This window comes from Colossoma macropomum, unplaced genomic scaffold (genome assembly GCF_904425465.1).
Source record: "Colossoma macropomum unplaced genomic scaffold, Colossoma_macropomum, whole genome shotgun sequence".
Taxonomy (NCBI): Eukaryota; Metazoa; Chordata; class Actinopteri; order Characiformes; family Serrasalmidae; genus Colossoma; species Colossoma macropomum.
This window is the reverse complement of record NW_023494801.1, coordinates 34,749,360-34,774,394: the sequence shown is the minus strand read 5'-3', so window position 1 is coordinate 34,774,394 and position 25,035 is coordinate 34,749,360. Positions and strand designations below refer to the sequence as shown.

Below are 25,035 nucleotides of genomic sequence, written 5' to 3'. Positions count from 1 at the left end.
GTTGAGCCCAACTATGTCTAGTTGGTACCTTTTAGCCTTCCGCATAAGCTCTGGTTTCTCTCCCTCAGCGAGGTTATGTTCCACTTGCCAAGAGCCAGTTGCCACTGCAGGGTCCATACCACTAAAGACCTCCCTGCTATCTTCCACTGCCCATATGGCACTGCACCAGTCCCCCACGCTGGACCTTGCGGGTGTTGGGCCCACATGGTCCCCCCCACGTTTTCGGGCTGAGCTTGGGCCGGATTACATGGGCTGCCTGGCCACCATGCGCCCACCAAGGAACACTGCCCCCAGGCCTGGCTCCAGGGGTAGGTGGCAGGAACCCTCTCCCGGGCTGGGTACACAGTATCTCATGTCCCTTGATCAGGGGGGTTTTGGATCGAGTTTGTCTGGGTCTTCATTCCAGACCTGTTTGCCTTGGGAGACCCCACCAGGAGCATACTGCTCCAGACAATATAGCTCTGAAGATCCCTAGACCACACAACCCCTTCCACCATGACAAGGCCCGATATTGCAACATTCTGACTAAGAGATTGTTGTGCGTAAAAATCCCAGGAGATCAGCAGTTATAAAAAAATACTCAAACCAGCTTGTCTGGCGCCAACAATCATGCCATGGTCAAAATAACTGAGATCACATTTTATGGTTGATGAAAAAATTACATCAAGCCCTTGACTCGTATCTACATGATTTTATGCAGTGCACTGCTGCCACATGATTGAATGATTAGACAAATGCATGAGTAAGTAGTTGTAAAGGTGTTTCTGAGAAAGTGTTTGCTGAGTGTATATAGGCACCAAAAACATAAAGATAACCAAACACACAAGCCCTTCATTAAACCCTGTTCACTTTAGTTACTGTTGCTATATCTGACAAGCTTTCCAGCACAGATCTCATTCAGAAAGTGAGAAGCCTTATCAGATAGCAAGCCATGTAGATTACACTGAAATATAGAGCAGCATTGGTATATCATTGTTAGGTAAACTTATGATAAAATTAATTTTAAGGATAATATCTGGTGTGTATGCCATGTTGGGCTTTGATAAATACTTCAGGTGTTAGCAAAGCTCTCACCATTCTCCATTTAGCTCTAAAGCTCACTGGAATGTTGTGCTCATATTGTGGGTTTAATTCTTAATACTAATTAAAAGGAAAAAAAGACATTGTTACATTGTGTGTGTTCCATGTGATTTGTAACTAGTTAGTAATGCTGTCTGCCAAATGCAGAATTTTAATTCAACAGGTCAAACTTTGTATTCTGAACTGAATTAAAAAGGTATTGTAAATCAGATAAACTTTTCCCAGCATGTATTTTAATGATATTTCTTTTTCAGTGACTCTGCCCACTCCAAGCATCTTTCTCAGTCCTACCAAAGAGGTCACATGGGGAGAGAAGGTTGACATCACCTGCTCTGTAGAAACCAAGTTCAGAGGTGGAAACTTCACTCTGATAAAACATTCTGGGTCTTATACTGAGATCAAGAATGGAAACTCTGTCACCTTCAGTTTTCCTAAAGTGGACTTTGTTCATGAGGGGTCTTACTACTGCCAGTACCAGACCAGGGTTTCCAGACATGATTTCAGTTCTCCACAGAGTAGTTCTGTTAATATCTCTGTAATAGGTAAGACTAATTCTGTTGGCCGTTTTGGTCCTCAAATCTTGGCTGACATTTTGAAGAGGTTTTGATGTTTTAATCCTGTGCTTCACGATTAAACTCTTCTTGAGATTTCCGTACAAATGAGATTTAAATGTAAAGTCAATTTTTAGGATGGGATAGATTACGTCTTTGAATATTAACAGTACAACTGCATTTGTCACTCATTGTTTTGGTGTCTCTCTACTGGGAGACTACATAGAATCTAACCCCTGTCCCTCATCACCCACACCTTCGACTTGTCTCAAGACTGACAAACGGTCATATATACACCTCTGTTTTCTTTGTGCTTTCTCAAGTATTAATAATTTTCTGAGCAATTTTTCATGAGTGAGTGTTGGTAATTCTTTTCTAAGCTCTAATGTTTAGTGGGCACTTTTCATTCTTCTCTTACAGTGAGGTTGCTGGTTTTTTAGGTTGTAACTGCCTACTTAAAATAAGTCTCACAGAAACATAAGGAAATTAAGGGAAGCCTGCACCTACCAGTCAATAGATAAGAAATGTATCCCAGGAGGTCAAAAAGAAAGGCATAATTAAGAACTAAGAACAGAGTACACATCCACAAACATACAATGAAACCCTCAAGTGTATTCAGTGTGCTCCCAACCCTATATACAAAAAAAACAGCAACAAAACCCAACATCAATATACAACTGCTCAGTCCTTTGGCTTCAGAAAATTAAGTCCTTGAATCCAGCTTTACTCTCCTGCAATATATTTTTACAAGGAACAGTCTCACTGGGTTTGTAAAGTGTTGGAGCAGATCCTTGAGGAATATGGATATCACAGATGGTGGGGATGGTTCTTGTGAGGGGATAATCCAGGCAGTGTGAAACTTTTGTCCAGAAAGTTTCCTCCTGGTGTTTTTGACCACAACGGTTACAAAGTATTTTGGAATTGCATGAATTTTTCTGGGCATGTATTCTATAAGATGCTGGATGCATCGTGGTACATGAACAGCTGCACAGACATGCTGCAATCAGCCTTTTCAAACTCATCCTAAAGATGCTCAAAGCAAAGTTGCTGTCATCCTGAAACTATTGACTGATGGTACCTGTCTTGTGAGTGCATTATCATGGTGGAAGTGTCTATCTGAGAGTGGATAAACTGCAGCCATGAAGACATAAACTGTTTTGGGAGTGATTTTCTGATATACATGCCATAGCATCCAAATGTTCCCTAATTGTATATAAAGAAAACATTCCCCGTGCCATCACCCTGCAAATGCTGACCTGTGCTAGCGACATCAAATAGGATGGCTCCATAGACCCCATAATGCATGTTGGAAATCTGGTCTATCAGACCTATCCTACTCTATGATTTTGGGTAATAGCAGACAGATGAAAATGGATTTTCAATATCTTCTAGTGCAGGAGCCAGGAAAGTAAGTTTTGCAGGCAGAATTAGAGTTCTGTGGTCTTGAGGCACAGCTGGTGGTCCCTCAAAAAGGGGAAAAGTATCTTTACTTGTCCCAGGCCATTCCATCCCCTGGCAGAACTTGACAAGGGAAGTGGCTGATTTTTGTAGACCATGCCAACTGTGTTAGCAAACAGCCAGGAAAAGTCCCCCTAAAGTTCTTTTAGAGGCTCTCTCTGTTGAGGGTGTGCTGTTTGAACAGCTTAGGATGGGCCCTCTTGAAAGGAGGAAGGCAGTGAACTGCTTTAACATGCATCATGGAAACCAAAATGTTCAGGGCAAAGACACTGGCTTGGTTTCTTATCCAGCTGTTCCTTACAGCTTCCAAAATCCAAACTGGCTGATCCAAAGTCCAATTTCATGTCTTAGCTGTTAAAGCAGATCTACCAACTGTTAGGTGTAAAGAGCATAAACTTTATTACCCATGGACTGATGAACAGGTTCAACCAGACCTTGAAACAGATTTTTCACAAGTTTGCAAATGAGACTAATATTAACTGGGATCAGTGGCTCCACTACCTCCTTTGTGCGTATCAGGAGGTACCTCAAGTCTTAATGGGATTCTCACTCTTTGAGTCACTGTACAGCCTAGAAGTACGACTGCTGTTGCTGCTGAAGGAGACCATGGTTGGATGCTAAGAGGGAAAAATTAGAAAGCACTGGACAAACTTGCACCCTGGGGGCTCATACAGTTTTCTGTGATGCCTTTGGCCTTCATTAGGCCAAGGCAACATTGGAAGGGCTTGTGGACCAGGTTATCATTGCCTTTAAATACCTCTACCATAGCCTGGTTTTGGATGATGTAATTGTTTACAATTTTTCCTGAGATCACTTGAGACACCTGGGGGAAATTTCTCAGAACATTAGTTCAGTAAACCTCTCAATCAGTTCAGCAAAATGTACCATAGCAAAGATTGAGACAGGGTATCTTGGGTACACGATTGACAATCAGTTCACCAGACCATTCCAGTCATCCAAAACTTTGCCACTGAGAGTCAGGTGCAATTTTTCCTGGGGATGGCAGGATGGTACAGGGGGTTTGTATAAAACTATTCTATGTGGAGGGAAACACTTATGTATCTGACCTGTAGACACCCAGTTCACAGGCAGATCTTTTTCTCTGATAAAGCATCTTGCAATCTTTTAGAGACAAAGAATGAAACTTCCGTCACTTTCAGTACTGCTGAAGTGGATTTTGTTCTTGAAGGGTCTTGCTACTGTTGTACCAGATCAAAGTTCTCAGTCAAGATTTCAGCAAGGTTTTGTAGTTGATCTATGCTGTATTTTGCAGTTGTAATGTGTTTGTACTGTGCTAAGAAATTCTTATTGAAAGTGTTTTTTTGTTGTCCAGTCAATTTACTGGAGCCCAAAATCTCCCTCAGACATATTGATGGATGGTTCTACTGGGGGTGTCAGGGACCAGAGGTGACCAGAGGTCACAGCTTCTCAATCATCTGCTCCACTAAGCCACAATATCCAGGAGGCTTGTTCCACTTGGAATTTAGTGGATCCAGAACCAGAACTCAGTCAGCTGTTAGCCACTCAACCACCTTCTTTTTTCCTGAGGCAGAATTTGTCCACCAGGGAAACTACAGATGTGTTTATGAAGTAGTTGTGTCTCCACACACTTTTACCTCTCCTACCTCTGAACTCCTGGTTGTCACTGTGAAAGGTACAGTAAGATGCACTAATCTTTGTTTGCTCTTTTGGTCTCTGTTTAAAGCAAGAAAGTCTTGATGGTGATTTCTCCCACAGCATCACTGGCTCCCTTCATCGGTTCTGGAGTGGCAGCAGGACTGTTACTCATATTACTGCCGATCATCATTTACTTCATGAAGAGATGTAAACAAAAATATCAGATGGCTATGATGACTGATGATGGACATTGTGAGTACTTTCTCATTTGTTTGTATGTATACCTGCAATAATCATTTAAAATATAAACAGCTAATTTCTTGCTTTTTTTAATGTTCTTTGGTGTCAGTAATGTACAGCAGATTATTTACTCCCCACAATCTGGGCATAATGACAATATGCTGTGATAAAAAAATTAGCATGCTAATTAAATGCTTTTTGTATGTTTTTACACTAATGTTGTATATACAGTGGTGCTTGAAGGTAAAGAACTCTTTAGCATCATTTTAATTTTTGCAGACGTTTGACCTAAAATGAGATCAGATCTTCATTTAAGTTATAGCATAAAGAGGTCCCAGTGAAACAAATAATATAAGCAATTATATAGTTTTTTATTCTTTTATTAAACAATATGATCCAACATTAAACATTTTGGTTGGCAAAGTATGTGAACCTTTAGAATTATCATCTTGGTCCAGGGGATATTTAGGGTCAGGAGGTTTAATCAATTGGATGACAATCAGGTGTGAATGTGGCTGACCCGACCCTATTTAACAGACCCTATCTACCTGAGTCATCACCATAGAAGTCTGGTCTCTATTATGAATATTTGTAAGCACATGCCATGTATCAGTCAACGAAGATTTCTGAGAACCTCCGAAAAATAGTTGTCAAAGCTTATTAGGCTGGAAGAGGTTATAAAAGAGTTTGGATTTCATCAATCCACTGTCAGATATGTAGTGTACAAAAGGAGTAAATTCAACACAATTGTTCCCAACGTGGTCATCCAACTAAAATGACTGCAAGAGTAAGTTGTATAATATTCTGGGAGACCACAAAGAAGCCCAGCAAAACATCCAAGGATCTGCAGGCCTCTCTTACACTTACTAATATCAATATTTATGAGTCCTTCATCAGGCAAACACTGATCAAGAACAGTATGTATAGAATAATTGCATGTAAAAAAACACTACTCTCTAGGGAGAACATTGCTGCCTGCTAAAACTTTCCTAAGACCATCTAGATGAGCCAGAAGACTACTGCAATAAAGTTATATAGACATATAAGACAAAACCAAAAACTTTATGACCTAAATGAGAAATGTTATGTTTGGCAAAAACTGAACACTGCATTTCAGCATCCTCATTCCAACTGTGAAACATGGTGGTGGCAGTATCATGGGTTGGGGCTGTTTTGCTGCTGATTTGATGGATCTGTGAACCCGTATTATACATGAAAATGTTAGGGCATTCACCTGTGAACTGAACCTCAACAGAAGGTGGGTCCTGCAGAAAGACAACGACCCTAAAAACACCAGTTAGCCTATAAAGAATGGTTGAAGTAAAATAAATTTTTGGTTTTGAAATGGCTGAGTCAAAGTCAAGACCTTAATCCTATAGAAATGTCACAGCAGGACAATAAGGCTTGGTGCTCATGTGAGAAAGTTTGATTATATTTTATGTGGAAATTAAAAGAGTTCATAAACATTCCAACACCACTGTAAAACACTTCATTAACACATTAACATTAACCCTTTATTGTTCTGTAGGTATGAATAACGTATATGGGATCTACGCTGTGGCGAATGATGATAATGAAGATGTTTACATCAATGCAGAAACTGCTTTCAACCAGACAGAGAGAAAGGATGATGGCGACTGCAATAATGTTTATGATAATACAGAGCAATAGCAAGAAAAAATGCATTTAATTAGATTGTTAAGAAAAGTAGATGTCTTGGCAACTTTAGAGGGAGACAACAGGGAGCTAAAGAACTCCTAGAAATGCTGATTGATGTTCACTAGGGGGCGCTCATTCTAAGCATTTATCTGTAGGTCATTTCTCTGCTGTATTTCAGCATTTTCTTACTTACACTGATATCTCATTTTTTTCCATATCTATAAGTTTGCTTATTTGTTTCTCTGGAGAGCTGAAACAACTAAGAGTTTATTTTATAGTCCCTGTCTACTCATTTTCATGATTTTCTAACTATAATCTATACTTTGTGTGACTCTTTTACTATGATCTGGCAGAGACGGAATGATGCCGGACTTTTTTGTTGAAAGATTTTTGAAATTTCTGCTATTTTCTTCAGTTGGATTCAAGTTGGGTGGGACTAAATTTGCCACCAATCTGGCAGAATACCAACAAGAGTCAGCAATATATACACATCAGCTACTTGCATTCCTAACATAAAGTGCAAAAAAAAAAAAAAAGACTAGGAATGTTTGAAATGTTCAAAAACACCTGAAACAGGGTGTCTCCTTAAGTCCAGATGTGCACTTTTATAACAGAGGAATGGCATTAAATTTGAATCCATTGGCATCTTCAGTCCTTCAGAACAATTATTAAGTGCCGTTAAAGGAAAAAGTGATGTAACACAGTGGTAAACATACTTTTGTCCCAACTTTTTGGAATCATGGTTGCAATTTAATTCATTGAAACCTCTATAAATTCTTCTGTAACTACGCATTTCCAATAAAATTATGCAATGGCAAAAATGTGAGAGCACATACTGATTTGTCCATCAGTTACTGAGATAGTATTAAACTAAAAGTATACAAAATCATCATTTAAAGAGTACTTTCTATTGGGAGGTGTCTGTCCCAAACTCTGACCCCTACATTAACTCTTGAAATTTTTATCTTGGCAACTTTAGAGGGAGACAGCAGGAAGCTAAAGCTCCTAGAAACGCTGGCTGATGTTCATTAGGGGTCGCTCATTCTAAGCGTTTATCTGTAGGTCATTTCTCTGCTGTATTTTAGCAGTTTCTTACTTAGACCTATATCTAATATAGCAAAACAGATTTTTTTATTTTTTTATGTTTGATTTGTTTCAAAGTGAAGGCTTTAGGTTTAATATGAGTTTATTTTTACCTAAGAAACTTTATTTAAAAAATGTCCCAAATTTTCATGTCACAACCGAAATCCAGAGTTTTAGCCCCATGGGTGGAGCCTTATTTTAGTCACACCCCTGCATTTTAGAGCAGGAATTGAGGCTGCATCCTTGTCCCTCGTGGCCACATGGTCACCTGTTAGAGCCCACTTTTTTGAAGTGAATTGGTCCCAAGTTTGAAAATCAGTGTGAAACATTAAGAACTGAAGCATTATTTTTCTGCAATTAAGTAAATTTGTGTGTTTTAATGAAAAATACTCTCATTTTGTGTCTGTATGTGTTAACTGTTCAAAGCTGTGTTTTCTAGTCATGTACTGGCTAGTATTTTTGAGTTCTGCTCAAAATGAGCTAAAATTGTCTGAAGCTTTCAGTAAAGTTTTGATAGTGTTATGATTTTTTTTTGGTGGTGACAAAATGGAATGTTCAATCAGTTATTTTAATGAAATAAACATAATTTATAATATATTAAAAGTAGCATAAAGGTACAGGGTCACAAAGTAAGTCAGTTAAAAGTCCAAAATGCATTTTCAATTTTGAAATAATTTAGTAGAGTGATCCATGTACTTGAGGGTACAGTGCTGCACACTGTGACATACAAAAAAAAAAGAAAGCATAGATAAATGGTGTGTATGGCAGCAATGAGTGCAGCTGCAGTTAGCCAAACAGCTAATGTAGCAGTTAGCAAGTTGGCTAAATCATGAGTACATATAGCCAAAACAGCACTATGGGTAGCATTCACTCTGAAATCGCTTAAAAAAGCAATTTTACAAATGAAGCATAATTTGGTTCTAACTGAACAGTCTTAATAAATGCAGTGAGAACTGGAACAAATGTTTACCCAATAGATTAAATAATAAAATGTTAATTAGAGCTAAATTACAGTTAAATAAATAAATAAATAAATAAACTTTAGGAATAAATCTAGGTCTGTTGTTCAAAAGACGAACACAGGGACAAACAGTATACGATCACACTAACTAATACCTTTGTACAACCAAAGCAGTATCGCTACGAGTAGAAAACACTCATTTGCATTTTAGTTTGGCATTAGAAATTAATTTGAATTCTGCAAAACAAAATTGTTCATCCCAGCAAATTCAACTGAAATGAAGAGCTAGTCTGTGTGAACCAGGCTTTAGACCACACAGTAAGAAGAAAGACAGGACACAGAGGAACTACCAGGACATTTATTACAGACAGATTCATACGTCAGGTGTATGTCAATAACAAACAGCATGAGTTGATTCACTGTGCAGCTTTCAGATCACCAGAAACCCTGTCCAGCTTACAGAGAGAACACATTCACTCTACCGAGTAAGCTTTAAAAGCACATGGTCCGAGTCTTTTTGGTCTGTTCTCAAAATTCCCTTGACCTCTACGAGCACCGAAGACCACCAGAGAAGGAATGGGATTTGTTGGAGTTGGAATAAGTGTTGAGAGAGATGAAATTAAAACTCAAAAAGGTATTAAAGTCCTTCAGTGTTCGTCCTAACAGCACTAAAACAGGTCAAACAGCAGATTCATACACTGTAAAAACATCTGTTGTTTTAATTTAGAAGCTTAAAGGAACAGCGCAGTGAGGAAAATCACATTTACCCTGTTTCTCAGACGAGGTGCACCGATATGGGAATTTTGGGCTGATACCAGACTTTCATGTACACATCTGCTGATGTGGATACACACACACACACACACACACACACACACACACACACACACACACACACACACACACACACATACACACACACACACACACACACACACACATACACAAAAACATAACTGGGGCCAATTCCATCTGGATTAGCATTAAGGAGAAATATAGCGTCTTTTTCTGTACAGTTTTAAATGCTGTAAAATGAATAAAATTCAGATATTTAAAAACTGTAACCTAAAACATTCTGCTTCTCAAATAATACAACAATACATCATCTAATATCAGTTATGGGTGAAATCTAACAAACTAACCTACATCAATATTTAACATTAATCTGCCCATACTGATATGATTCCTGTGTGATGTGTGACCCAAATGTCAGTCAGCAAAGACGTGTTTGGTGTCCAAAGTTTATTTTCTTAGTTTAGAACTGAAACTACGAGATTTACGTAGCTAAATAGCAGAAGTCTTCACGGTGACAGACTTCTACTGTATTAGCCTCGTAGCTTCAGTGCTGAAACTAAAGAAGCAAACTTCAGACACCAAACACATCTTGGCTGACTGACTACATTTGGGGTAAGAGAGAAAACTATGTTTGATTTTTGGGTGAACCATTTCTTTAAATAACTAGGATACATAAATAATTGCGTTCAGTGAAGCTCTAATAGTGAGTTATCTGAGGAATAATCAGGGTGTTGCGTTCTGTTAACTTTGGCTGGACAATGTGGGTAAAAATCTGTATTGATATTTTTCAGCGTTTTGGTTGTAAACAATACAGATCACAATATTCAAATCACTTCAGGAATAATCCAGCTAGAAGTGATTCTATTGCTTGAGGTTTAGCTGAATGAGGCCTAACATGCCTGGACTTGCAAGACACGTCATGCAACTTAAGGAAATAACATACAGAAAATATGCATAAAATAAGTTTAGAAGGTTGTAAGAGGTGCATTAAGCTCCCGACAAAATTATTCAAATAGGGATGTGCACGGGTATTTAAGCATTCGGTTTACTTGGGCCTTGTGTAGAAAATGACCAGCCCTCATCAGCGTCCACTGTTGCACTGGTTAGCTGTAGAGTTACGTTCACATGCAAAAGTTTGGGCACCCCTGATTAAATACCATGTGGTGTTGATTTTATGATCAGTGAAATTAAATTAACGTGCATTTTTATTGCACAATGACTGTTTTTCTTTCACATAAAATGTGGCCCACGCAAAGTTATAGCATATTTTATATTTTGTTTTTTTTAAAAACAAATGTTGAACTCATAATGTAAATAAATAGAAATTGTGCAGTAAAAGAACCTGAAAAATGCCATATTTAAGTTTGTTCGCTGTAGAGGATGTGTTAACATTTTCCACTTCAACAGGGACGTTAAAATGTTTGCATTTGACTGTAGCACATTAGCTCATCTGAAGAGGCGGCCTTCGTTAGTCATCTGACACAAAAGCCCACCGATGTCCCTCAACTATTTTTGAATAAAAAAATAAAGTTTGATAATGTGCTCATCAGCGTGCTGCTAATGTTCTGTGCAACACCAGCGTATCACCCTACGCTAATTTCAGATGGCTGATTATCTGAGCATTAACCCTTACAGCTACTCAAGTGCTGGAAAGAACATTATTATTTATGAATATTCAATATTCTCCAAAAATAACAAAAAAAAAATGGAAGCATCATAACCTTTTAATACATTGGCCAGCTCTATTCTGAAGTTCAATAAAAGCTTAATTTTAAGACAACCAGGCTCACTTGATAAAAATTAAAACACCAAATCATTTTTACAGTGTATGTTCAGTTACTTCACACATACAGTAAATGAACTGCTTTCACATCAAACAAAAATATTCACTTCCACTCTGATTAGCATGAGCTCCGATATGTCACAGGAAGATAAACACAGCGTTCAGGGGAATGATTTCCTTTTTCCGAGCCGCTGCCAGCAGGCAGGTTCAAATCTCTCCTTACAGAATATTCATCTAAGGTGCTTTACCAACGTCCACTGTCTCAAGTAGAAGATTTCATTTAATTTACTTCATTTAATTATCAAAATATAAGTCAATTTCCTGTTTTGGAATGAATACACAATCTTAACTACAAGTATTAACATTAACCCTGGAGCAAAGTGTAAATATTCAATGATTGCCACTTTTTTTTTTCATTTCAAAGCATCCATTAAAATCACAGCGTACAGTTCATTCCTGCGCCAGACGTGATCCTCTCTGAAACGAATCTATCGGGAATGGCGCTGATACAGTACTCATCATTCAGCATACAGTTACAGGTTTACCCGCGCCATGTCAAAAGCAGGAAAAATAAAGGAATGCTTCTTTTTATTTTTAAACAATATTACATACCGCTTGCACCACATTAGGATCCTCTTTAATATGGAATTAGTATTACAAGCTTAACGAGCTTAATTAATGATGATCAGCTAATGTCCCATAACAAGGCTGACCTCTAAGTGCATTATTTTTCCAAAAGTGACAAATAAAAGCAGAAGGAAAGCATGTTTCACACATTTCTTACCTAAAATCATGCAGATTTTTACCAATACAAGCTGCTATCAGGTTCCTACCTGCAGGCTACATGACTCCTCCTCCACTTTCCTGGAGATTAAGACAGACAAATCTATTGCACATTGTATCCCACTGTTCTTTCTCCGAGAACAGAAACCACACACTTAAAAGCGAAAGCTACTCTTTTAAGCAGGAACACTACAGCACTTTATTACTCACTGACCACTTTATAAAGTAGCTTGTTTCTGCGCTCATTGTCCATTTTATCAGCTCCACTTACTATATAGGTGCACTTTGTTGTTCTACAGTTACAGACTGTAGTCCATCTGTTTCTCTGCATACTTTGTTCAACATCACATATTGGATGTCCATAAATAAGATATGCAGGTGTCAACAACGTTACTTTCATCTTTTTATCTGTCTACCACAGCACATTGGAGTAGAAGTTAAACAGTGAATATGAGCTCAAAGTGCAGACTAGTTTTAATTTGAGGGTATTTACATCCAAATTGGGTGAACTGTAGCTGAAGGAATGACAGCTACTTTCATACGTAGCCATCACCCATTTTTAGAGGCTCAAAATTAATTAGACAGACTAACAGAATCCTTAATTAAATTGTGATTTTTGGTACTTGGTTGCAATATTTATGAACCTAACTGTAAATTATTAACGGTACATGTCCACCTGCACTTCCTCACCCCATTCCGCCACGCTGGATCTCTCTGCTCGCCGCTAGGGGGCGTTTATTTGGAACCGTACTGAACTCATCTGGGGCAGCAAACAAGCCGATACGCTGTTCGCTGTTGCACAGAAGCTTACAATGAGACTAAACTACAGACGGATGCTTTTTAGCCTTGAAACATTTTCTGAAAACATCAGTTGTCCACATAATAATAAAAAATAATAATTATTATTATTATTATACATTTTATTTGTCTATCGCTTCTGAAGATACTCAAGAGTATTTAGATTCCTGGATCTAGCAGGACAGAAGACTTCTTAGCAGGTCAAACGATGGGCTGGTCCAGTGAAGGTGTTGGTCGAGATTTAAAGGTGATTGGAAACAAGTAGCCAGAACCTTAGTAAAGAAATTTATCAATAGTCTACAGCAACAGAGGCGCTGATTAAACAACAAATTTAAAGTTCAAAAGCGAAGCGACGGCCAGTGAGGTCACTATTCAACACACAAGCTAAAAAGTTAGCTCATTCAATCTCACTAACATGCTAGCTACCTTGCAACCTTAGAACACCTGTCAACAGGTATGCTGCCCCTCCCTACCTTTCCATTTTTGCTGTTTCTGACAAGGAATACTCTGGCCAAATTTCTTTAGGACTGATTTTCGTTAGTCCTAAAAACATTTTGTATGTGTGCTTATTTATATTAAAAAACAAACAAACAAACACACATCTTTATAAGGAAAATTAGTTTGAGACACTGTAAATTCTGTTTGGGACAGGAGACTTTCTGTCCACCTGCTCAGAAAAATGTAAAACTCTAGTTAGCATCTCTTTACTACATTCATCAAATGGTCAGTTTCTGGCCACAGGACACTTCTGGATATTTGTGGGACATATTCTCAACTCACTATGTGCTGAGAATGATCCACCACCCAAATAGTACCTGCTCTGTGAGGGTCCATGGGGGTCCTGACCACTGAAGAACAGGGTAAAAGGGGGCTAACAAAGTATGCAGAGAAACAGATGGACTACAGTCTGTAACTGTAGAACTACAAAGTGAAACTACACGGTCAGTGGAGCTGATAAAATGGACAATAAGTATAGATGGGTTGGTACCTAATAAAGTGGCCAGTAAGTGTATAATAATAAATAAATAAATAAAGCGCTGTCTTTCAGCTTACCGACTTTTAGTGACCGTTGTAACAGTTTAATGACATCTGGGTCATATAAATTCAAAGAGCAATTTTAGTGCATTTCTTGCCTCTGCAATCACACAATTTCTTGGGGTGAAACATCTAATTATGGTTAATTTTAATAAAATTTCTTGATAATAATGGTTTCAGTGTTTCCACTGATTTTCCTCTCAACAGAGTCCCACACCCTTAACTGCATAACTGTGGCCCTCTGTGATGATGATGTGATTATAAATGCCCTCCGACATTCGGCTCTGACGAACACTAGTGTTCAGGAAATAAATGCTGATCATAAATCTCTACTTAAGATCCCTCACCTGTACCCTTAATGGGAATTCCAATGATTTTTCCAAATTTCGGCATAATTCAGTGTGTGACATGTAATCAGAGAGATTCAGAGTGGTTTGGTGTGCAATGGTTCAGATGTCTTTACAGTGGTGGTGATAGGAACCAGGGGTCGCCATGACTACAACACAAATATAGACATTTTATTTACTATCCAGAACCACCAGTGAACCTACACGAGTCCTCTGAGTTTATATGGAATGTTGATGATGGAAAATAGTGGAAAATCTGAAATAATACGTTTTCTTTGGGGACTATTTTGCCTCACAACACCCTGCATGTATCCCTCCACCATGAATGGATTTAAAAAATACATTTTAGATCTTCTCAAAATTATCGTAAAACAGTGTCTCAGTCATCAGGCAGTGAATTCATAACCATTTCATGTAGTAACTTTCTGTGAGGGAGCTTTTAGAGGTGGACGTCTGGTTCCTATCACCACCACTGTGAACAATTCTGACTCGGTAAGTTTCTCTAGAATGAAGCGTTTCACACCAAACCACTCTGAATGACTCCGTTTACATCAAAACCATTTAATTAGGTGCATTAATTCAGACAAATCAGTGGAATTTCCCTTTGATGTGGATCATGGAGACACTCTGGATCACGGTCAATAACAAATGCACACAGAAGGGGAGACGGAGAGAAAGTAGACGGAGTACTACAGCGGTGTCAGTAGCGGGTGGAGTACCAGTCGTTGTCTTGCATGTGCACCAGTTCGTTGACCACGTCCAGAAGGTTCCGGCCGTGTTTCTGCAGCAAACGCTGGTTCAGCGCTCGGTCGCCGAAGCCCATCTCCACCAGGACGGCCATCATGGCATCCTGAGTGGCAGCTTCCTCAGGAAGCTACAGAGAGGAGAAAGAGTCATTTACAAACATGATACTGTGGCTCGTTTTCACACCAGCAACTTACCTGCCGGAACACATAATAATAACAACAACAACAACAAAAACAACAACAGTAGCTGTTACAGAATAAAGAAGCTGTAAAGAATAAAACTGGCCCTATAGTTCTAGGCAGGTGTTGGCAAGGAAGCCAATGTTTTGAGACTTAAAGCAAGAATTTTTGATCTAGTTCAGAGCAACAGTGGTTACGAAATTGGTTAGGAAATATCTGCTCACCTTATGAATGGACAATAAAAGAAGTGTCACATCTAAAGTATTAAGGTATAGATATTTGGTGTTTCAATTTCTGTTTAACAACAATGAGTGCAATGATCAATGAAACTCCACCAACACAAACCACTTACTTACTAGGTTCTGTAGTTTTTTGGGTTTGTAAGAAAGTCACTACAATAACAAATCTGTACTCATACAGTACTTTTCATTTCAGTTACAAGATCATAAATATAAGAAAATACTGGAGAGATAAAATACCATGGCCTAAATGCTGTTCCAGAGGTGTAAGAGATCTTTGGAGTTTGCAGTAAGCCTGCTTTAGCTGAGTGAAGTCGTCTAGACGGGCTATAATACTTTGATAGATTAGTAAAATGTGGCCTTTAAGAGCTTTAAATACAAGCAAGACCTAATTTATAAATAAAAGCAAATTATTTGATTTTAAGGCTTTCATTATGGACCAAACAATAAGAACTGACTTAACTGGGCTGGGTTTCCCACAAGCATCTTGGTGCTACGATCACCTTGACTGGTAGAGAGAGTGTTCAGTGTGAGGCTCGCACAACCATTTCAGAATCATCTATGTAATTTGATGCTTTTGGGAAACTCACCCTTGATCAATAAAAAAACCTTGCATTGACTTTCAAAGATTACAAAAATATTTTACTGGAAAAAAAATCTAGCCTTTAAAATACTTTAAGTAATAATTATGTTTCAAATAATAATTCGAAAATGTCTGTTGCACTTTATATTGTGTGTAAATTTCATGAAGAATTGACCAAAAAGAAATGACCCAAAATGACTTGGCAAAAAGTCTGGTTCCATTGACAGACATTAAAAGTAAAGTGGGTTTTTTGTGTCTCCATTTTTGTTGAGATATATATATATATATATATATATATATATATATATATATATATATATATATATATATATATATATATATATATATATCAGTAGTTTCTTACTGTAAAAGAAAGCTACGCACTATCATCATACCTAAACTGAAATAATTTGATTTAAAGACTTTTACTATGTGCTAATTTGATGCCACCACCCATCAGTCTGCTGTAAGAAGCAGTAGTTTTGCACCTCTATCCAAAGAAAAGGACATGACAAACAAAAGAAACTGATTCTCATCATGAGCGCTCACCTGTTCAGGGCCAGGCTGCCCCGTAAACAGAGCTTTATAGGCGGACGCAGCTACGGAGAGAGCACCTTTCACTAAACCTCCAGTTATACTGTTCGCTCTGAGAGGAGGGGTCAAAGAGAGACAGAGAAGGAGACGGAACCTGCATCAGCCATAATTAGCACAGTATTCAATTTATCAATTAAAACGATTTACGGTACTAAAGGTGCAAAAAGTCAGAGACCCTTCATTTTTTATTTCCTGTCAAAAACACCACTAAGTACAAGTTATTTGTTTGTCAGGAAAATGGAAAAAAGGCATATGTAACATAAAGGGTTCTTTGTATCATGATTCTTCAGATTTATGGAGAATGTGCTGTAGATGGTTCTATATAGAACCTTTTTGAAAATGGTGGCAGAAAGCGTTCTGCTGTTGTGACAATGTCAAGCTTGAAGAAACAGAAGAACCCTTTCTGGTGCTATAACACTTTCAAAACGGTTCTATATAGAACTATTTATAGCACATTCTACATCAATCTGAAGAACCCTTTCCCAATGCAAAGAACGCTTTAATCATGCAAAGAGTTCTTTGAATGTACATGGTTTTATATAGAACTATTTTCTTTACTAAAGAACCCTTGAAAAACCATCTCTTTTAAGAGTGCATAGAATTTAGTAAACATGCATTTTATTCTTTCCAATATTGGTGCTGAAGAATGTTCAGAATTGTGATTTCAAAAGCAAAAACAATTCTAAAAAAAATAAAATAATATAAATAAATTGTGCTTTCCATTTAACCAAGAATCGTGCAGCCCACACTCTCAGTTTCTCAGAGTCTGATACTGAGAAGCTCCCTACCTCACCTTCACACAGTACACACATCATACACATCTTACTTGAGTTCCTGTATCTCAGAGTCAGCTGGACAAGAGCTCCCAGGCTCTGAGGGACTGGACACAGAATCTACAAACACAAAGCCACCAGAACATATAAACATAAAAGTGTACGAGTGATGATAAAGCATTAAAATGTCTGGATGCTCTCCATGGCCACTTTATGAGAAACTCTTCTCTTGTAGATCCACTTTGCTGGTGTACAGGTAGAGACTGTATCTTTTTTTGTGTTAGTTGTCCTCTAGCTCTTCATCATTGGTCAGTTTCCAGGAACACCGCTGTGTCTGATACACTCGTACCAGCACTACTATGACCATCATGAATGTCACTGCGGTGCTGAGAATGGACCACAACCCAAACAATATCAAGACGACCGCAGTTCTGCTATCAGAACAGAAGTTTGAGGTGGTGGGGGGTTTTCCACTCTGCAGCAACAGCTGGACAACTGTCTGTAATTCTACACCTATGTAGTGGAGGCCGGTGTTTCTAATAAAGTGGTCAGTTAGTGGAAGCACAAGGTAGGTGTTTCTAATAAAGCGGCCAGTGAGTGTATGTGTGTACCCTGTTCCTGCTCCTCTTTCTCTTTGCTCTCAGGCTGCTGTGGCTCTTCTGGCTGTTCATCCGTTTCTGAGCTGCAGGTAAGGCATCCACACAAAACACAGTATAAGTATGTTACCCCAAACTATCATGTTCCCTGTATATAGAAATATACTGTGTAACTGAATAATATGATGAAATAATCAGAGAGAGTTTGCATGAGTTATTCCAAATTATTCAAAAGCTGTGCCAGTACAAAAGAATACCAGCAGGCTCTCAATGAACAGTTCAACACTCTGCAGGGAGCAATAGGGCTTCTACTGTTTCATTTAAAAAGCCTCTATAATGTTCATATGATCCACACAGTCACTCTGACAGACTGTAATACACTACAGGAAGTGTAGGGGGCGATATGGCTTCTACTGTTTCATTTAAAAAGCCTCTATAATGTTCACATGATCCACACAGTCACTCTGACAGACTGTAATACACTACAGGAAGTGTAGGGGGCGATATGGCTTCTACTGTTTCATTTAAAAAGCCTCTATAATGTTCATATGATCCACACAGTCACTCTGACAGACTGTAATACACTACAGGAAGTGTAGGGGGCGATATGGCTTCTACTGTTTCATTTAAAAAGCCTCTATAATGTTCATATGATCCACACAGTCACTCTGACAGACTGTAATACACTACAGGAAGTGTAGGGGGCGATATGGCTTCTACTGTTTCATTTAAAAAGCCTCTATAATGTTCATATGATCCACACAGTCACTCTGACAGACTGTAATACACTACAGGAAGTGTAGGGGGCGATATGGCTTCTACTGTTTCATTTAAAAAGCCTCTATAATGTTCATATGATCCACACAGTCACTCTGACAGACTGTAATACACTACAGGAAGTGTAGGGGGCGATATGGCTTCTACTGTTTCATTTAAAAAGCCTCTATAATGTTCACATGATCCACACAGTCACTCTGACAGACTGTAATACACTACAGGAAGTGTAGGGGGCGATATGGCTTCTACTGTTTCATTTAAAAAGCCTCTATAATGTTCATATGATCCACACAGTCACTTTGACAGACTGTAATACACTACAGGAAGTGTAGGGGGCGATATGGCTTCTACTGTTTCATTTAAAAAGCTCTATAATGTTCATATGATCCACACAGTCACTCTGACAGACTGTAATACACTACAGGAAGTGTAGGGGGCAATATGGCTTCTACTGTTTCATTTAAAAAGCCTCTATAATGTTCATATGATCCACACAGTCACTCTGACAGACTGTAATACACTACAGGAAGTGTAGGGGGCGATATGGCTTCTACTGTTTCATTTAAAAAGCCTCTATAATGTTCATATGATCCACACAGTCACTCTGACAGACTGTAATACACTACAGGAAGTGTAGGGGGCGATATGGTTTCTACTGTTTCATTTAAAAAGCCTCTATAATGTTCATATGATCCACACAGTCACTCTGACAGACTGTAATACACTACAGGAAGTGTATGGCATCTACAGATTGTGTTGTTTTTTTTTTAACTTACCTGGACTTTCCAGAGGGTCTGGGTGCAGCTACAATCACTGGAGTGAGGGGAACAGAGTCCAGAGTCTGCGAGGCACACAGCATGTCGTTAGCATCGGCGCTAACACATGCACTGCTGGGTGAGTGGATCTCTGTGTCCAGCTGATCCACTCCAGCTAAGTCATCACCAGGCTGCGACAGCGCCGAGCTGTACATAGACTCTCCGAGTGGCCGGCTGGTGTCGAAGCAGTCCGGCAGGATGATGATGTAATCCTCAGACGAGGCCGAGGATGTTCTGCTACGAGTCTCTTTCCCTCCTTCTGAGGCTGCAAAATAAATTGTTTTGTTATTTGTAATGGATTAAACAGTGTGGAAGACCGGATTACTAATTAAACTAATAACATATATATATATATATAAATATTTACACACACACACACACACACCTACCTATATATCAAATAAAAGTGGCACCATCTGCTCTAAAGTATGTGGCTAAGCAGTTCTAGCACTTTTTCCCCATATCATGCAGATCTACCTTCATCTTTCGTTTTCTCCTCTTCTTCCTCCTTCTTCTTCCTGCTGTCCAACTCCTCCTCCTCGAACCGCTCACCACTGGCTGGATCCACCAAGATCTGCTCAATGTCAGACTCGTTACCTTCATCTAAAACACGGGGGCACAGTGTGATTGTTACAAAAATAAAATCATATTAATAATTATTTTCAAATCAATAACAACTTGCATTATATCACTGTTGTCATAAGAAATCCTCTTATCTCAATTTTTGTCATTTTTCAGTTTTTGACATAATTTGAAAATGCCTGTTGTCCTTTACATTGTGTGTAAATTTCATGATGAATTGACCAAAAGAAACACAAAATGACTTGGGAAAAAGTCTGGACCCATTGACTTACATTGAAAGTAAAGTAGGTTTTTTCCTTCTCCTGTAAAGTTATTTTGGAGATACAAGGTTTTCTTCTGACAACAGCGATATGTATTATATGAATACATTTTAAAACTAGATACCACAGAGTATTTTAGATGTTTTGGGGAACAAAAAGAATTCATTACACAATAAATAATTCACTGTAAATATCTGTCTTTATGTGTGAAAAGCAGCAGTGGTAAATGGTTAAACATTTAATGTAGGATATCACATCACCTAACAGTGTAAAAGTTTAATAACGGGAATACTAGCGAGGTTTAGCGTGGAATAAATCAATAAATGAATCACTGTGGGAGCTCAGTTAACAGTCACTGAGCACACACTGTCAGGTACTGGACATTTTTGTTCATCTAGGTCCAAATAATGTAAATATACCCTACAAAGTACAACAACATCCTAAAGGTTAAACTGTGTACCTTCAATATGTTTTTCCCATATTTGTACATTTTCATGACCTAATACTTTTAAACAATACCTTAAAATAAAATGTCTGGGAGGCAAAGCATGGTGTACAGAGTCAAATTAACTTAAAAATGTAATTTCAATGAATTATGGTACAATTATATTGCCTACTTAAAGGGACTGAGGACGTACCATTTAAGGTACCACGCCAGTCAAAAGAGGAGTACCACCCCAGTGACAGCACCTTTTTTCTGAGAAGCCTACTCACAAGAAACACCTCAAGATTTCATTACCACTTCTGAAATACAAGGTGTTTGAGTACCCCCTGCCCTGCACATTTTAGTGTTTCCCTGCTCCCAGCACACCTTATCTAACTAAGCAACCCTAACATGGTTAGGAACCTGCACTTTACAGCTTACTGAGTCATCTAGAGCAGGGTTTCTCAACCTGTGGGGCATGGACCACCACTGGGCTGTGAAGCTTCCTCTAGTGGTCCACAGGCCTGTATTCAGGGGGAGGCACTAATTTGTAGTGGGCTGGTAACGTCACTGTAAGTCATAAACATGAGTGGAATACGTGGTATTCATTAATAGAGCTGGCTTTCCTTCTCTTCTAGAGGCACGTTAGAGCCGTAGACAGCATACTGACCGTTTTAACCACTGACTCTTTACAGACTCTCAGCACAAGCTGCTGTTAAAAACAACAGCTGAGCCATAAAATAACAGCAGAAAGATTAAACTGATGGATAGCATTCAATGCACATAGTTGTCCGAGCATCACCGACCTGTAGTTAAACTTAAACTGATAAACCATTGACAAATAAGTAGATATCAAGTAAGATTCATCATTACTGCTGATTGTGACGACAGTAATCCAAAAGCCCGGTGAGTGGAGTTAGGTTTCAAATAAATCCCTCAAAACTAGGCACATCTCAAGACCAACAATTACTCTTTTGGGAAAGCCAGTGGAGCATTTTCAGTGAAAACGTGATGGACTGCAACTCCAAATCACAGCCCAGATCTACCTTGTACATTTTTATTCCTTTTTTCCCTTTTTTCCCCCCCTTTGTAACATCACTACAACTGTACCTGCAAATTCCGCAAACCTACTGACACCCAGAATGGCTGATCTGATATTTCTAAGACCAAAATTTTCAGGTTTTCCGTGTCAGCATTTAAAAATTTAAAAAGAAAGTTGTATTTAAAAAAGTTAGTGTTCCTGCGGGCCGCTATGCTTTGTAGTTACACACAGGTGGGCCTTGGGGTGGAAAAGGTTGAGAACCCTTGATCTACAGCTCTAACATCTAACATGTCTCCAGTCTGCAAATTCTTTGAAAGCTATGAAGTCAAAGTCATACCATCATACTGGAATCAATTTATACTGCAACAAAACTTTCTTTGTTTTATATTAATGAAATAAGTGATTTCAAACTTTTAAACAGTAGTGTAAATGCCATCGTTCTGTTACCTGCGGTGATCTGCTCAGTAGGAACCGTCAGGAGTGGAGTGGGATCAGGAACTGCCTCTGTGTCTGTGTGGAGCCGAGCCGGGGCTGGGATCACTCCTGTCTCCTCTTTAAGTGGATCTGAGACAGGGCTATCATCTGGGCTGTTTTCTGAAACTGTCTCTGCTTTCCTCTCACAAAGAGACACTGAGCCCTGGGGTGCTGGACGCAACACTGGAAAAAGAAACAGACACAAGATTAACAGCGTGGTAATGGGAACTGTGGATTACTGGTATCATTACTGTCGTAAATTTCATCACAATATGCTTTTCTGAGTATATGATGTATATAGTCAGTGCTCATAGAATACTTAATAATTGCATAGATCATTAAAAAAAGATTTAGATACTGATACTTGGATGGCAGCCCATTACTATTTTTAATTATTCTTAAGATCCTTCAGACTTCTTAATCACTTGTTCATGATTCCTCTGATTGTCTCCATCTGTCTTGCTGCTGACTGTCCTCTTCTTCTTTTACCTGCAACTGTTCCAAACATAATTATCCTTTACAATAAACTGGTTCTTCTGCAAATATGTCCAAAATAAGAGCTTCATGTGGTTTCCCAGGCTTCAACTGAGAGGATTTGGTCGAGGATCCACTTTTCTTTTCCTGCCAAGGATCTCTCAAATGTCTTCACCAACCCAACACCAAAGTTCAACGGCATCAGTATTCCTGTCAAGCTTTATTGCCCAGCTTTCACATCCATAAAGAACCACAGAGAAGCCCACAGCCTGGACAATTCTGATCTCTGATTGTAGAGACACATCATTTCATCTGAAGATCGTTTGAAGCTCCTTCTGCTGCTGCCAAATGCCAATCTGTGTCAATTTCTTGACTGCTGGACCTTCTGTTGCATAAAATTGATCCAAGTAAGCAAAAAGCTGTCCACCTTTTTTTACATGTTCTCCATCAATAAAGTTAGTGGTCCGTCCTGTTGTCATAACCTTTGTCTTCTTATTGAGCTGAAGTCCCATCTTTTTACTTTTCATCTTTTGTAATAGTCCCACTTCTCTTATTATATGTTCTGCAAACAGATTGAACAAGAAGGGGGGACAGGGGGCAGCCTTGTCGGTCTCCTTCGCTGACGTTGAACCAGTCTATCCATTTTCTGTCTTATCTGTGACTCTTCTTTTTTCTATTGACTGTTTTGATAAACTGTTTCATTTTTTCTCCAGTTCCTTCATAAAAAGTTTATTTTTGCACATATTCAATTAATTAACACATTTCAATTAGTTCACAAACCTCAGAAAATCTAAATATTATTATTATAATTATAAAAATTCAATCAAGTATTGTGAGGTTATATTTTGCCACACTGCCCATCCTTAATGGTACACAGACCTTTAGTGGGGCATCTCCCGTGAAGGACACTGTGGTCTAACACCTCTCCCAGTGTGAGAGAGCGGATCACTGACTCGCTCACAAATTGACGGCTGATGATGTTCTCCTCTCCTTTCTCCTGGGCTGGAACTCCTCCTAACTCCGGGCTTTGGGTCACTTCTGATGGAACACACAGAAAGGGTTGTAGTGCATAAAACTGCTGTACAGTTAGAGCATAATTACAGTTTATTAACCATTTAAGGCCAATGACAACTGATTTATTGTTTAGAAACAATACATATAGTGTTATACATGTCTATAAAGGCCTTTATTATACACCTTCTATACATACACTACATGTATTTGTCTTGTGTTTTATCCTTTTCCAACTGCTTATTATGAAACGGTGTTTTTGTTACTATGCCTTTAAGACTGACCTACATAAATATGCTGTGTTCTGACTGGCTATTCTGTGAAAAAAAAATAAAAAATAAAAAAAAACATAAAATGTGGCCTGTGTAAAAGTTAAGACACTAAATATTTTTTATTTTATTTTTACCCAATATTTAACCCAATATTTTTCTTCAACAAAATTTGACTGGATTTGTTTGCAACTTTTGCAGCTAATTCAAAACGGGATGTTTCTGCAGGTTAGGTTACATGTATGGTATATATGTTATGTATACATATATACACTGATCAGGCATAACATTCCGACCACCTCCTTGTTTCTACGCTCATTGTCCATTTTATCAGCTCCACTTACTATATAGGTGCACTTTGTAGTTCTACAGTTACAGACTGTAGTCCATCTGTTTCTCTGATACTTTGTTAGCCCCCTTTTACCCTGTTCTTCAGTGGTCAGGACCCCCATGGACCCTCACAAAGCAGGTACTATTTGGGTGGTGGATCATTCTCAGCACTGCAGTAACACTGACGTGGTGGTGGTGTGTTAGTGTGTGTTGTGCTGGTCTGAGTGGATCAGACACAGCAGTGCTGCTTAGTTCCACTTACCCAGAATGCTATTGACTCCTTGGGCTTCTGCCTCCTCCTGGATGAGCCCCAGAGTTGGTTTCTCCTGAAGGAGTGTATCATGGGGCAGAGGAGATATGCATGGAGTAATATCTGCATACATAAAGGAGATGAAAGTTGAGATTACAGTGGTTATCATCTTAATCTGTTAGATTAAAGATCACTGGTATTCCCTGCGCAGCCCACCTCCTGACCTCTTACAACAAACATACCTTAACATTTCTATTAACCTTTTGAGAATCAAACCTAGAAGTGTTATTTTTTTTATATATATCGGTGTTGTTGGAAGAAAAACATTGTATCTCTAAATGGTAGCTTTATGGGAGAAGGAAATAACCTACTTTTCTTTTAATGTCAAGCCAACGGAACCAGACATTTTTCCAAGTCAAAGATATC

The 25,035-nt window shown here is 38.6% G+C and overlaps 1 protein-coding gene across 4 annotated transcripts in view; it reads right to left on the bottom strand.

The window, feature by feature from the left end:
• Positions 1-14,623: 14,623 nt before the first annotated feature.
• nbr1b (NBR1 autophagy cargo receptor b) overlaps positions 14,624-25,035 on the bottom strand; it is a 29,184-nt gene continuing 18,772 nt past the window's right edge. For all 4 annotated transcript variants that reach the window (XM_036589907.1, XM_036589910.1, XM_036589908.1 and 1 more), the window contains exons 14-22: positions 24,622-24,732; positions 23,629-23,787; positions 22,249-22,458; positions 19,971-20,096; positions 19,455-19,758; positions 17,917-17,987; positions 17,359-17,425; positions 16,488-16,584; positions 14,624-15,064 (exon numbers count right to left, since the gene is read on the bottom strand). In XM_036589907.1, coding sequence (XP_036445800.1) covers positions 14,891-15,064; positions 16,488-16,584; positions 17,359-17,425; positions 17,917-17,987; positions 19,455-19,758; positions 19,971-20,096; positions 22,249-22,458; positions 23,629-23,787; positions 24,622-24,732 — 1,319 coding nt within the window. In that variant the 3' untranslated portion in view covers positions 14,624-14,890. The remainder of the gene's footprint in view (positions 15,065-16,487; positions 16,585-17,358; positions 17,426-17,916; positions 17,988-19,454; positions 19,759-19,970; positions 20,097-22,248; positions 22,459-23,628; positions 23,788-24,621; positions 24,733-25,035) is intronic.